Here is a 13,165-nt window from a genome sequence, read left to right as displayed (position 1 = left end):
TTTTTTTTTTTTTTTGTCATTGTTATTTTTGGTGATTAGAATTCCTCATATAAACACAAACCCAGCTCACAACCGCTCCTTCTTTTTCTGTCACCAGCAGATCAGTGCGGGAGGAACTAAGCTGGGAGACGTGTCAATGGTTGTTTGCTGTAAAATAAGCAGGATATCGTGAAGTAGATGCAGAGCAGCTACTCTCGTCAGCATGTTCTCTGACTGCATTAGTACGTGTGTGTCTTGTGCATTTATAATGGGCCTGACACGCCCCGGCGTTCCAGCAGAGGAGACACGATCTGCTCACATTCACGTTCTCTCGTCAGAGTCTCTGTAACAGATTAGCTGTTTCACTGATTATACAGTTAAAGCAACATTGATGATCAGGTGATTTCAGCTTCATGACAGGCCATTACGATGATGGCAGGGATTCCACCAGACTACATTTGATTCTCATCAAATGTGAATTAATAACCTGTAGCCTTCATAGAGACGTTAACGACTCTTTTGTTTTTATATAGTCTGTATTACCCTGATCCCCATCCAGTCCATGGAGTCCAGCTGGTGAGGGTGGGAAAACTGCAACATTACCTTGCCCATATTGAGGAGGCTTTGGACACATTCAAACAGGTGCCTTTTTATTGGGTTCAACTTTAAATGACCAAAGTAAATGTGACAAGTCTGGAGGCGTTTTTGAAAACAGTGATGTAGAACTGATCGCCTTTTATCTTCTCCTCACTCAGGCCTACCGGATTTTAAAGGTTACCCACGGTAACGATCATTCCATCACCACCGATCTCTTGATGAAGATGGAAGAGTGTCGCGCCGAGATGGTTCAGCAGTCATCGCGCTGAGTCGGTGGTTGCTCGATCCTACTGAATGTTTTTGTGACATGTACATTTTTACCTTCAGAGAGTCACATGAGACATCAAATCAGCGTGCCCATGAGTTGGTTTCATTTACTGTTAATTTTATTAGAAAATGTTTAAAATGACAGAAGAATTGTTTTCGGGGTTTAAAGTAAAGTAAATTCAAATAAGAGAAATAGTTGCTTCATGCGTCCAGATGCTAAAATGCTAAATTGTATTGTGACCCTGAGGATGTTGTGGCTCTGGTGTGGACGATGAATGTGTGTTCATGTCTGTTATTTTAGTCATGTCAGGTTTTGAAAACTTCTGTGTGGCCTGTGTGCACATCCGTGACACACACACACACACACACACACACACACTTCCCATGTTAATCCTGCTGCTGTGTGGGACCTCCACAATAAGCCCGGAGAGTGTGTGAGCGATGGAATGTGCTAATGTGTCTCTCACACAGCTACAAATTCAGCAAGAGGACTGCATTGTCTGTGGGATGAAGTGTGTGTGTGTGTGTGTGCGTGCGTGCGTGTGTGTGTGTGTGTATGTGTGTGTTGGAGACTTATTGTCCGCTTGAACCTTGGTGGTTGTTAAATTTTCCCTCTGACTCTCCGACTTCACCGATCTCACCTTTAAGATCTGTGGAGGCATCCAAAATTGTTGGGTTTTTTTACAAACGTTTCTACGGATCCTTGTGTGGTTTCTTTATTTTCCCACTCTTTGTGTGCGCACATGCATGAGGACACTTGGTAACTTACAGAACAGTGAGTCTGTGTGGGATGTTCAGCGCAGACGACCGTGGAGCCGTAGAAACACCATCATTAGAAGATTCCCTGAATGTCTTTTCTGTTCTGCGTGAAGCTGGAGCAGCTCAGCTCCTCCTCTGTGTTGAGAGGAGCCACTCAAGGAGGACTGATTGGGAAGCTTTTGCCACGTTCCAGGAGCAGATCTAAACACTGCTGCCACTGAGCAACAGAAATCCAACAGACTGATATGTGTGGAGAAAGAATAAAGGTTTTGATGATTTGTGAGAGGAAAGATGGATCGGCTCAGACAGGTGTGGACAGCCTCTGTGCTGCTGTTCTTATCTCCATTTCTCACTTCACTGCGTCTCTTCTCCTGCAGTCAGCCACCTCAATTTACTATCACTTAACTGGAACCTTCAGTAGCTCGCTGAGGCTCTTCAGCATGCTGAGCGGAGACTCCTGAATCAAAGCTGCCTGAAGGCAGCCTGAGCCGCTCAAGAGAAGAAATTGTCTTTATCCATCTCAGTAATCACTCTAATTCTGGATTGTGCACTCTCACCATAACACTTTCTTTCTTCTGTCTGCTCTCAAGGTTCTCTTCTCCTTTGTTGTCACAATTCCTGGAATTTTCTCCTCTGCTTCTGTTTTAAGATACAGGGATCGTTTCTCTATTATCTCCCTGCTTTTGAGGGTTCAGTGAGTGAATTATCCTGGATTCATGACCCTGAATAAAAAATCAATATCTGCAGTTTTATAGCTACCTTTTCACGATCTGCACTTCTGTCTTTTTGTCATCTTAATGATGCTTGGACTAAAAGCTGCTCAGATGAAGAGAAACTCTCTTCTGTAGCTACAGTCAGAAATTCAGACTGCCACAAGCAGCCTCAGTAGATAATCCTGAGTTATGTGGAAACATGCTGAGAACATTCAAACGCCACCTGGAAAAACCCTGGAGTAGAACCCAGAACCATCTTTGAGCATGACAACACTGCCCCGAGCTGCCCCAGGGCGCACATCTTTAAGTGTCTTTAAATGTCTTTAAGTACAAAAGCGAAAGTCTTTACTTTAACTTTAACTAACAATGAACAAATGCAGTTCAGACTGACTAACCAAGCCATTAAAACAGGAGCAGAATGCAGATGAAAATGATTGCTGGTTCAGCTCTTCTCTCTTTCTCTCGCTCTCTCTCTCTCACTCTCTCCCTCCTTTTGTGTTGCTTCTGTCTTTCCTCATCTGCTCTCCCCCAGTTTATCCAACTCCTTCCTGTTTCCTGCTGTGTGCTGGTGATCAAAGGGACTCAACAAGACGACGTGTCACCAAGAAATCTGCCTACAGGCTCGCAAACCTGAACACACACACACACACACACGAGAGTATCTACTAGAAAACAGACACAGGAACTAAAAGTCAAGTCAGCATGTTAAATGACACTTTTTATGTTAATGTATGTGGTTTTACAGGATAAAGACACAATCTTGTGCTTCATCCTGTTCAAATTATGGAAATCATCAAACTGTGTCTGCTGACATTTATAAGGTGGCATTTCTGCTTCCTGAAGATCCACCATCCCTGAACGACACGTGTCAGATGATTCAACGGTCGGTTCAACCTTGTGAATTCTGTTCAGAATTGTTTTTATCCAGAGACGAAACAAGTATAAAACTTTCAATACATCTCTTTATTTACATCCCTCCATCATGACCTCAGATCAACAAGAAGTGTCAGACCACATTTCTCAAAAACAGATTCTGATTCACAGACATGCACTCATCCATCCATCCAACCAACCTCCAAGGAAATACTAAACACAATATCTCATCTGTTTAAGGACACTGTGGTCTGACCTTCACGCTGACACACAACTCATGAGAACATAAAGATGCCAGATGTGATACATCAGAAAAACAGGCTGCCAGCGTCCACCAACTCACTCATCAAACTTTGTGTCTTGTTCCTCTCTAACTTTTAATCACTCGTTTGGTTTCCCCCAATAAAAATGAATTTTGACATCACAATGAGCACTAAACCAGTAAGGGACGACACACCTCAGGCTGACTATTGGTAAACCTCCCACAGAGCATCACTGGAAACCAGTCCAGGCCGTTCTGTTGAGGTCATCCACTGCTAAATCACACAAGTGTTTAATACTCAGGGTTTAACTGGTTTTGGACTTTTAACACACCTGGATTATGTTCATCTGTGTGTTTCTGGAGTCAACAGGAACAACTGAAATCCAACATAATCTGTCAAAATCATAAAAAGGAATAAGTGTGTGATATATTTATGTGATGTGTACTCAAAATATGTACAGTTGTTTTTTCTTCAATGCATAGTAACTTTAAGATCATGTGGTCTAAATAAATAAAGACAGTGGATAAATAAAGCGTTATTCATAAATGGCAGGGTGACGTGAGCGACTCGACAGTACATCGATAGTCTGTTCAGTCAAAACCTCCTTAATTCTCCCCTGGCTGTTACTGCGGGTCACACACACACACACACACACACCATGGATGGATCCATCACTGCTGCCTATTTCCAAGAGAGCGTCACTGCACTCATATAAGGTTCCTGACCAAAAACCCACTTTGTTCTTTTTGGATAAATGTGGCACTTTTGACAGCTGACACCAGTCTCTCAGGCTGCTTTCCTGCACAGGTTCCTAGAAGTCCCTCTGCTCGCGGGGCACTTGTCATTCAGGGGACCAGGCGGCGATGTGATGACAGCGACGTAGAAGCAGTAAGAAGGTTTTGTGCTGTGTTTGGGAGGGAAACCATCTCTTTCGCATCTTCATATTTGTACAAACATTTAGATCAGAAGCATCTCAAGCACCATAGATAATATTAACAAATTAGAATCTTATTTTCAGGAAAATGGAACCAGGCAGAGATATTCACCTCTTCACTTTTTTAAAATCCCTTTAAAAGTTGGTTTGTGATTCTTCAGTCACGTCCGTCATTTTAACAAAAAGACAATAGTGTTTTTGTTTTTTTAAACTTATTTCATTGATTGCCAAATTCAAAACTTTGCTACCATAATTCAAGCTATTAATCCTGGATCAGACAGATTTGCCCCCCTACAATCATATATCGTCTCTACATGGTCCCATTGCATTCAAATAAAAAAAGACTATTATAAAACATACACTTGGACAAATCATTCAGTTTCTTTTAGAACAGGGTGAAACAACACGGATACAAATAGCAGATAGTCAATCTGTCAGACAGCACTGATGGATGTTTTCCACACTGGATCAAGAAGGAAAAGGTTCCTGTCTGGGTGTGCTCACCAGAGTGGTTCTGTCTGCTGCACAACTACAGACAGGACTCGAGTTCATGACACACTGAAATACTGACCCACGATAAAACAGCACATTTAGAAATGGCTATGAAGTTTCCACACAATACTTCTCTTTTCTGTTCATTTTTCTTATGCTAGCACCTTGCTTACTGCACGTCCACACACTCCAACTGGGTGTCAGGTTTGTTCAGATGTTTCAGAAGGCACTTATCTCTCCATCAGTCTGGTTGTTTAAGCGCACCTCTGCCAACAAAAAGTAATTTCTCAGGACAGTATTCGACTCAGTCATCTCTAAAAAGTGCTCCTCTGAAATGATGGGGTGTTTCTTCCTCTTCATTGCTTCAAAAATGGGAGTTTTTGCTCTTCTCCAGCATACATTCCTAAATATTTCACTCAGCAGAGTCCCACTAGTCCAATTATCCATGTGTCTGAACACAACGTGGTGCATTTGAAGTCTTCCCTCAGACTGACAATTGTCCATTTCTCCTTTTGAGCAGTCGTATTTATCTATCAAAGCCGCCCGTCTGTTAGAAGTGTGTTTCTGAGGTTGTCTCCATCCATCCATCCATCTATTCATCCTCTTTTCTTGTTTCATCAGAAGACCAAGTTGAAGCTTTCCATCCACAGAAGAGAAATAGCCAAGGACACAAGTTCTAAAGGTGTTGAATTAACTCAGAGATGAATGTTGGCTTCTAAAGAGTCCGTCCTCTACATCTCTGTCCATCTGTCTGTCTATCGATGTTTTGAGGACACATCAAAACAGGTGATCATCATAAGGTGAGCTTTGCAGAAGTTGACTCTGGTCTCCAGCCTGTCGGTCACGGTCTCCAGGGCTTCCAGATACTCCAGTGAGTCCACCTCGTAGGTCTGGTGGAGCTCAACTGATTGAGGACAGAGAAATCAACATGAGAACCCATGAATGATTCATGTTCTCACATCCAGTCATTTCACAAAAAAGTTGTAAATTGATTTAATAATGTAAAAAGTAGGAACTCTTCTAAAGTTGGCGTTACTGCCAAATTTAACAAAGCAAAAAGAAAAATGTTTTAATATGATTATGATGGTGATGATACCTCCTGTTCAAAGAAGATGCTGATTAAGTAAATATTTCATTATTTACGGTTATTTTAAGTCTTCTGCAGAGGCAGATTATTGCTGTGGCCCATTTTAGCTGTAATTAGTGGAGTGAATGTGTGGAAATCATTTTAACTTTGGCCAATTCAATTATACTAGCGAATTAAAAGGTATTATTTGAGATAAATGCCAAAAGACTAATCTTCTTTCCTAATTACTGTTCTTTTAGTTGCCGCCTTTCAGGACTAAATGCTGTTTCAATATACCGTCCTCTAAGTGTAGGCCCCATTGTGTCCCACATCAGACAATTTCTGATAGAATATATAGTTTATTTGTCAACAAGACTTAGACTTCAATTCTCTCCGGACAAGTTTTTGATTGAAGATGCTGTAGATGAAGACCAAAACTAGAGTTCACATCAGGAGGTCAAAAGGTCAGATTCCAATTTGACGACATCTAAAAAGTCACCAAAGCTCTAAAATCAAATTTCTTTAGACAGATAAAAAAACTTATTGCGATGGAAGAGAACCAGCAAATAATCCAAATTAAACTACTTCATGTGTCAACGATGGCCCAGTTCTGAACATGACAGAGGTGGAGGATGAAGTCTGACCCGTATAGATCGATAATCTCTAAACACATTCAGATAAATTTAACAAAACTGGATGGTGATCATAAACACTCTGATTAAGCATTTAATGGCAGTTATAAGTAATAAAAAGGTAATAAATATGGATGGACTCACAAGAAAGCAGCAAACAAAATCATCTGTAATGAACAAAGGATGTCCTGGCGTCAGCATTAAAACCAAAATGGTACTACAAATCTACTGCTGTTGTGTAGAGATCATGAGGGGAAACCTTCAGTCACAAGCATTTACCTGTGAATGCTTGAAAAATAGGACCTGAGCCTGAAAGAACTCATAACAGACTCTGTCTGTGACCTCTGTCAATGATCTGCTACGTTGGAAGGAAGCAGGGAATTTCCACGAGCTACAGAATAACAATTCTCTGTCACTCACACACACACACTCACATATACACACATACGGGATGTGCCGGCGTCCATCTTACACTCAGCGGTCCATTTGTGTGGTTCCAGCATCAGGTGCTGCTTCGTTTGTTCCAGTTCCTTCTTCAGACACTGGTACTTGGCTCTGACCTCGCTGATTCTCTGCTGCCGATGCTCCATGAGACGCAGCCTAGCGCTAGTGTGCACCACCTCCTGACATGCAGACAAAGGAAAAGCAGGGAGATTTTTTTTTTTTTTTCAATTCGCTTTTTAAAAATCTGCTGCTGTGTGCTGGGAAACACGTATGACTGTGGCGTGCCTAACACGCTTACAGCTCAGTGTATTCACATGTGGTGGACTCACAGTGAGACCGCAGCCGGGGGCTGTTGGACACCGAGCAGCTTTATTGAAGCAGTCGGGGGTTAAGTGGCTTTCTTGAGACCGCTGTATAGAAAATCTTTATTTCATGCTTTTCTCTCCCGCCATCTTTTCCCAAGCCCACAATGCCGGCTCCTCCGAATAAACCAGAGGTTTAAGAGAGGAAATGCAAATGAATGCACGGCGGTACTCTACCAGGCAGTATTCTGCTAAATCCTGGGAATTTTTAATGATGATCTTTTAATCACAGATAGAACTAGAATGTACATTTATTGGAGGAAATGGTCTTCCCACAGAGCTGAGAGCTAATATTGATTCACTGCTCCTGTAGTATCTTTTAAACTCTGTGTACTTCCTCTCTCTCTTGCACTTCCTGCATTTTCAGTCCTCTCTGCACCTCTTCAACAGGCTTTTTAATGTCTTCCTACTCATCAAATCAATTTCATTGACAACTAGAGCAGTAAAGCTTCTGCACTTTGGGCCTTCTTTTGCACTCTCCAGCTTTATTCCGCCCCACACAACCATTCATTCTCCTCCATCATTTAACCTCTCCTCATATACATCCTTTCGTGCTCCATCCAACATTTCTCTCTCTCCATCTTCCTTCCATCTCACCTTGTTCCCTGCTTTGTCTCTTCTCTTCTGCAGCCGCTCCACGTCATCTATCTCGTAAACCTTGATCTCAAAGGTTTCTGTCGCTGCTGCTGCACCTCGGAGGTTCGAGGGAGCTGGAGGTCCCAGTGGACCATCTACCCAGCATGCACCAGGGCTGGAGGAGGAGGATGACGAGGAAGTGATGGTCTGTTTGGAGGAGCGATGAGAAGGCGAGGAGGGGGCAGAATCTAGAGTCAGTGCTGGGATCAGGCGACGACGCTGAAGACCTAAAACACAAAAAACAGTAAAATGTACTATAATCTACTACATGTACAAATACATGAATCTATACACACTCATAATGTACAGGTGCACGCACAGACGTTACATGGAAACTGCTATCAATGTGGCCATTTGTTATCAGATTTACTAGTGAGAGACCAAGTGTGTGAGAGGGAGGAGAAAAAGAAAGAAGACAGTTTAATAACAGCAGCTGCCTTCTGGTCTCAGTGAGGCCCAGAAAGGTCAATCAAAGACATTTGTGTTTCATTAGGTAGCAGTAAGTGGAATACAGTCTGCAGGAGCGATGGAATGTGTGCGAGAGGAATAGATGAGAGAAGATGAGCAGAGGTGGAGACACGGAATAAGAAAATAGAGCTTAGGAATCCAATCGGATGGAAATCGAGCACAAAATGGGACTGCTGAAGATTCTGCCTGTGGCTCATCCACTCTTATTTGTCTCGTGTATTGAACACGTTATTTGTGAGTGACAGTTCAGCTCTGTTCAGGCTAGTGATGGTGGGACATAAACATTATACTTCATAAAGAGAGGAATGCCACATCCTCCTATTTATCCAGCTCGGTGTCATTTGGTGGCCGTATTAGCAGCCTCTCAGTGTGGACTTGGACTGATATTCATTATAGCGCAGCAGCAGATTCCCTTTACCATTTCACAGATGGCTGCTCAGGGTCACCTTTCTGTCCCGGCTCCCTTTGTGACCACAGATCCTCCATTTAGCTCGAATACAATGTTTCTCCATTTTAAATACAAGTTTCTCTATTCCTGCCTCTGTTTTTGGGAAGATGGGTCATAAAAAAGAAATTTTCATAAAATAAAACACAAAAATGTACTTAGTTCAGGCAAATATTATTTTTGATGAGCTGACACTGTTACTCTATGTTCACAGTTAATGAATTCTTGAAAAGGGAGGATGTTGAAAACTGTACACTGCTTCCTGGGTAGAAGAGACCATCTGACCTTGGATGGAAATAATTTGGTTCTGCTACCTCACGGGGAAATCAGGTGGGTGGTATTTTGCAATTCCACAGATGTTTAAAAAAAGGTCAGATCAAGGTTAAATGTTTGACTGTGACCTGTGTTGTTCCTGTTCTTCTTGCTGCTCTTGGAGCTCCGCCTGGAGGAGGTGGTGACTGAGCTGTGCTCACTGAGGGAGTCCTGGGCGGAGGACGTGCTCCCCGTGTTCTCGCTGCTGTCTCTGAGCATGCTTTCGTAGCCACTGCTGCCACCACTGTGGTAAAACAAGGCCGTCTTGCCCATGGCCGGGGGCAGCTCACCACTCAGTACGCTGCTGTTAAAGGGAGAACACGACTCCGATTAAAGGCCAGACTGAAGCACACAATACTTTGAACAGCAGCAAAAATGCTCGAGCCTGTACCTGTTGTCACTGGCGTGGCCGCTGCTGCAGCGGTGTGGCTTTCGGGGAGCTGTGATCTTGCTATAGGGGGAGGGCAACGTTTGAACCATTGTCCTCTCCTCTCCAACGCTAACTCCGACACCGCCCGCCGATCCAGACACTGCTCCACTGGCAAGACAAAATTGAAGACCGGTTTCCTTGACTGAATTGTTTACTAAAATTTTTTTGACACAAGGTCAAAAGTGACCAGAAAGGATCTGTTCTGACACCAAACCATGAAGGAAATGCAGAAATTTGACCTTTTCAAATTGTTATAGCTGACAGAACATACAAATGACATTTTGCCATATGCAACCATGAGCCCATCGACATTAATTTATGCTCTGTCTGTATTATCGTTGATCAACCATTTTACCTTTGGTTATACTGCTGGCGGCTTTATGACATTGTCAGCTGGTGTTTCTGTATTTTGGTTGACAGAGTTATGAAACAGCTAAATCTTACCTTGCTATTCCAACTCCTCTTTCCTCTGCGGTATCTGTGCCTCCTCCTGGAGTGTGACTCCTGGATCGAGAGCCAGCGCTGCCCTGAAGCAGCTCTGAGATTCGACCATTGACTGCCCGGAGAGGCAGCTTGGCGGCCAGGCTCCCCCCGCGACTTCGGCTCAATGACTGCGTGGACCAGGACCCAGGGGATGGTGCCTGCTGCTGTTGCACAGGACTCTGGACAGAGTTCTGCGGTACAGATGGTTTTAAATTGGCAAAGAAAAATGTCACGGCTCAAGTTCTGCTTCTAGAGTGCCTAAAGAGGTCAAATGACTGTCCTGGTACATTAATTAGTTTAAGGGAAGTTGTGGAGAGGACTGAAATGTTCTTTCCTACCTTTCCGTTTGGAGGAAGGCTGGAGCTGCGGCTGGTGGCTTGGCTCAGGGATTTGGTAGAGAAGCTCAGAGTCTTGGTGCTGGATGCAGACAGACTCCTGGTCTTGGGACTGCTGGTCATCAGCAGCTTACTGACTGCTGACATCTTTGACTGGCTGCTGGTTTTGGCTGGAGACTGTGGAGCACTGTTGGACCCATTGAGACCAGGGTTGCTGGTATTTCCAGTGGGAGAGGACACGGATCCCGCGCGGGTGAGGCTGCGCCCGATACGGGGCATGGTGCTTTCTCCCCTCGCTCCTCCCATTTGAAGGCTGCCGTCCCTCTCCAATGAAAAACAGTCATAATGGTGGGATGTGCTGACCCGACCAAGAGAATTGGTTCTGTTTGCTAGCTGTTCCAGTTTGGCACTGAAAAGTCTACTGCTGTCTATGCTGGAGCCTCGCTGCCTGCTCAGTCCAGTGGAACCGTGCCCACATATCCCAGCATCATCTGCTGAGCTGCCCGGGAGCAAGACTCCATGGGTTGACTGGTGGAGAGGACTAGCAGCTCTGTTCCGCTGGTCAAGGCTAGATTTCCGTACAGGTGGCAGTGGCGGAATTCCTCCTTTCTTGTGTGAGAAGAATCCTTGTTTGCCAGTCGATCCACGACGGTCGAGGGTGGCACGGGGGCTGCAGGGAGTTGAAGTAGTGACGGCAAGATTCCGATACTCCGTCCCGTTGTCTAAGCCGTCGTGGCGGTTGAGACGGTGCCAGCCGCGGGGAAGACTAGCGGTGCGATGGATGTCTGGGTTGTAGATGCTTGCCACACTTTCTCCCGAGGCAACCACAGCAACCATCTCACAGCCGTCCACCACTCTTTTAAATAAATCCGGAGATGAGCCAATGTCTCCGCCTGAACCCGAGCTGCCGTGATCTGCACCTGGAGATGAAAAAAAGGGATTCAATAAAACACCTAAAAGTGATTTTTGAGTGATTCAGTGTAATTATTTTACAAATAATCAGCATTTCACAACACAGCTTATGATGTTGTGATTTTTACATGCCCTGCTTACCATCTCTCATAATGCTTTGGTGCTCTCCAGTTCCCATTTGTCTTTTTGCATGCTCCAACTCCTTCTGTTCAAGCTTCAATTCACACTCTAGCTCCTTTGATCTCCCCTCCTCTGAGCCACGCTTCAACCAGGGGTCCTCAAAGCTCATCTCACTGGAAATAGAGGCTAAAAGAGGTGAATTCATTTTGCCCAGTTCGTTCATTAAGCTGGTCTTGGTAGGTGATGAGAGTATCGTTGGTTCCTGTATAACCATAGGTTTTACAACCACACAGGGGTGAACGCTGAGGGTACTCTTGAGAGGGGAGAAGCCACCAGATGTTCCGAGGATTTGGATGTTAGTTTTAGCCATGGACGGAGGCAGTTTCCTTAGCCTGTCTTTGGTTGGAGCTCGCTTATCACCCCCACTCTCTGACAACGGTACAACTCCTTCCAAATTCCCCCCAGAGCAAAGACTGAGCTCCATTCCAGGATCTGCAAGTGCTTCTCCTTGCTGGCTTTGGGACTGACTGAAGCTGTGGAGAGACTGGTCAGCTTCACTGCCTATGCTGAGGTCACTCATCCAGGACGATGCAGGTGATCCACAGTACGACATCACTGTGGATAAGGTCTCACCATCCATCCGCAGCTTGGCCATTGCCACCTACAACAGATTCAACTTGTTAAATCATCTTGAAAGGGAAAAACTTGATTTCTTCTCTTTTGTGTAAAAACGATCTCATAGGTGGATTTTATCAGAATGCATCTGTTTGCTTTCCTCATATGGTTAAAGCAACTGTGAACTTGCATTTAGGGTAACTGCAAATCGATTTTAGTCACACTAACCTCTGCCATGGCAACAACCTCTGTCACCCCTGTAGTTGTTGTAGGCATATGATGATCTTCTAGAGTTCCTTCAGCAAAGCTGCTAATGGTGATCGCTTGAGAACCAGGGGGGAGGACAGTGTCACAGCGATGATCGCCTTTGAAGCTAATGATGCTCTTTGACTGACATATCGCGCCCTGGATCTCCATCAGAGCTGTGACATCAAGGTTCTTTACACCTCCGGGACCTACAGTGTGTGCTAGTTCATCCTCCCCAAGTGAAAGAGGTCCAACTATTCCTACAGATATTGCAGAGCCTGAGGCTTTGAAAGCAAGACAAGAAGAAATGGCAAATGATTCACATTTTGCAACTGACTTGTTTACCGTGAACCAAAATAGCAACGTCTTACTGCAACTCACCATCTCTTTGTGTGTCCAAGGGTATTGGCGGGACGTCATCATCGCAGAGCGTCTCAGCTGAGCCCAAGCTGGCAGACAGTGACGGCGCTGGCTCTTGGACCTGAGGGCCCATACCCACCGGTGATGACCTGGACAGCAGAGACTCTGTGGAGGAGCGACCGCTGTCTGCAGCCAAGCTGTCTGCAAAATCAGAGACGATGCATTTGTTGTCTCAGTTCATGTGACTGTGCAAAGAACAGTGTTTCCAATCTAGACTCTGCATATGACTCTATTTTTGGCTGGACACAGTGTCATGAACCCTGTTGTAGCCGTTTGAAGACACTGGCATGAAAAAACAACTACAACATATCCTGCAGGAAGGATTAACAGATTTATAAACCAAAGCTGAAGAAAAGAGAATT

The 13,165-nt window shown here is 44.4% G+C and overlaps 2 protein-coding genes across 6 annotated transcripts in view; one reads left to right on the top strand and one right to left on the bottom strand.

Annotated features, from left to right (window-relative positions):
- smyd3 (SET and MYND domain containing 3) overlaps nt 1-2,533 on the top strand; it is a 34,288-nt gene extending 31,755 nt beyond the window's left edge. Inside the window, exons 11-12 of the mRNA XM_003969545.3 lie at nt 513-621; nt 735-2,533. Of these exons, the coding sequence (XP_003969594.2) occupies nt 513-621; nt 735-845 (220 nt within the window). The 3' untranslated portion in view covers nt 846-2,533. The remainder of the gene's footprint in view (nt 1-512; nt 622-734) is intronic.
- A 1,857-nt stretch (nt 2,534-4,390) lies between these two features.
- Nucleotides 4,391-13,165, bottom strand: part of kif26ba (kinesin family member 26Ba) — a 52,311-nt gene continuing 43,536 nt past the window's right edge. For 2 of the 5 annotated variants that reach the window (XM_029845906.1, XM_029845908.1), the window contains exons 19-28: nt 12,765-12,944; nt 12,366-12,667; nt 11,544-12,183; nt 10,494-11,410; nt 10,117-10,346; nt 9,634-9,780; nt 9,332-9,546; nt 7,979-8,244; nt 7,024-7,198; nt 4,391-5,781 (exon numbers count right to left, since the gene is read on the bottom strand). In XM_029845906.1, coding sequence (XP_029701766.1) covers nt 5,633-5,781; nt 7,024-7,198; nt 7,979-8,244; nt 9,332-9,546; nt 9,634-9,780; nt 10,117-10,346; nt 10,494-11,410; nt 11,544-12,183; nt 12,366-12,667; nt 12,765-12,944 — 3,221 coding nt within the window. In that variant the 3' untranslated portion in view covers nt 4,391-5,632. Of the gene's footprint in view, nt 5,782-7,009; nt 7,199-7,978; nt 8,245-9,331; nt 9,547-9,633; nt 9,781-10,116; nt 10,347-10,493; nt 11,411-11,543; nt 12,184-12,365; nt 12,668-12,764; nt 12,945-13,165 lie in introns of all 5 variants that reach the window. The other 3 variants (XM_029845909.1, XM_029845907.1, XM_029845911.1) reach the window with 3 other exon arrangements.

The sequence above is a fragment of the Takifugu rubripes genome, chromosome 13, assembly GCF_901000725.2.
Source record: "Takifugu rubripes chromosome 13, fTakRub1.2, whole genome shotgun sequence".
Taxonomy (NCBI): domain Eukaryota; kingdom Metazoa; phylum Chordata; class Actinopteri; order Tetraodontiformes; family Tetraodontidae; genus Takifugu; species Takifugu rubripes.
This window is presented reverse-complemented; position numbering and strand designations above follow the sequence as displayed.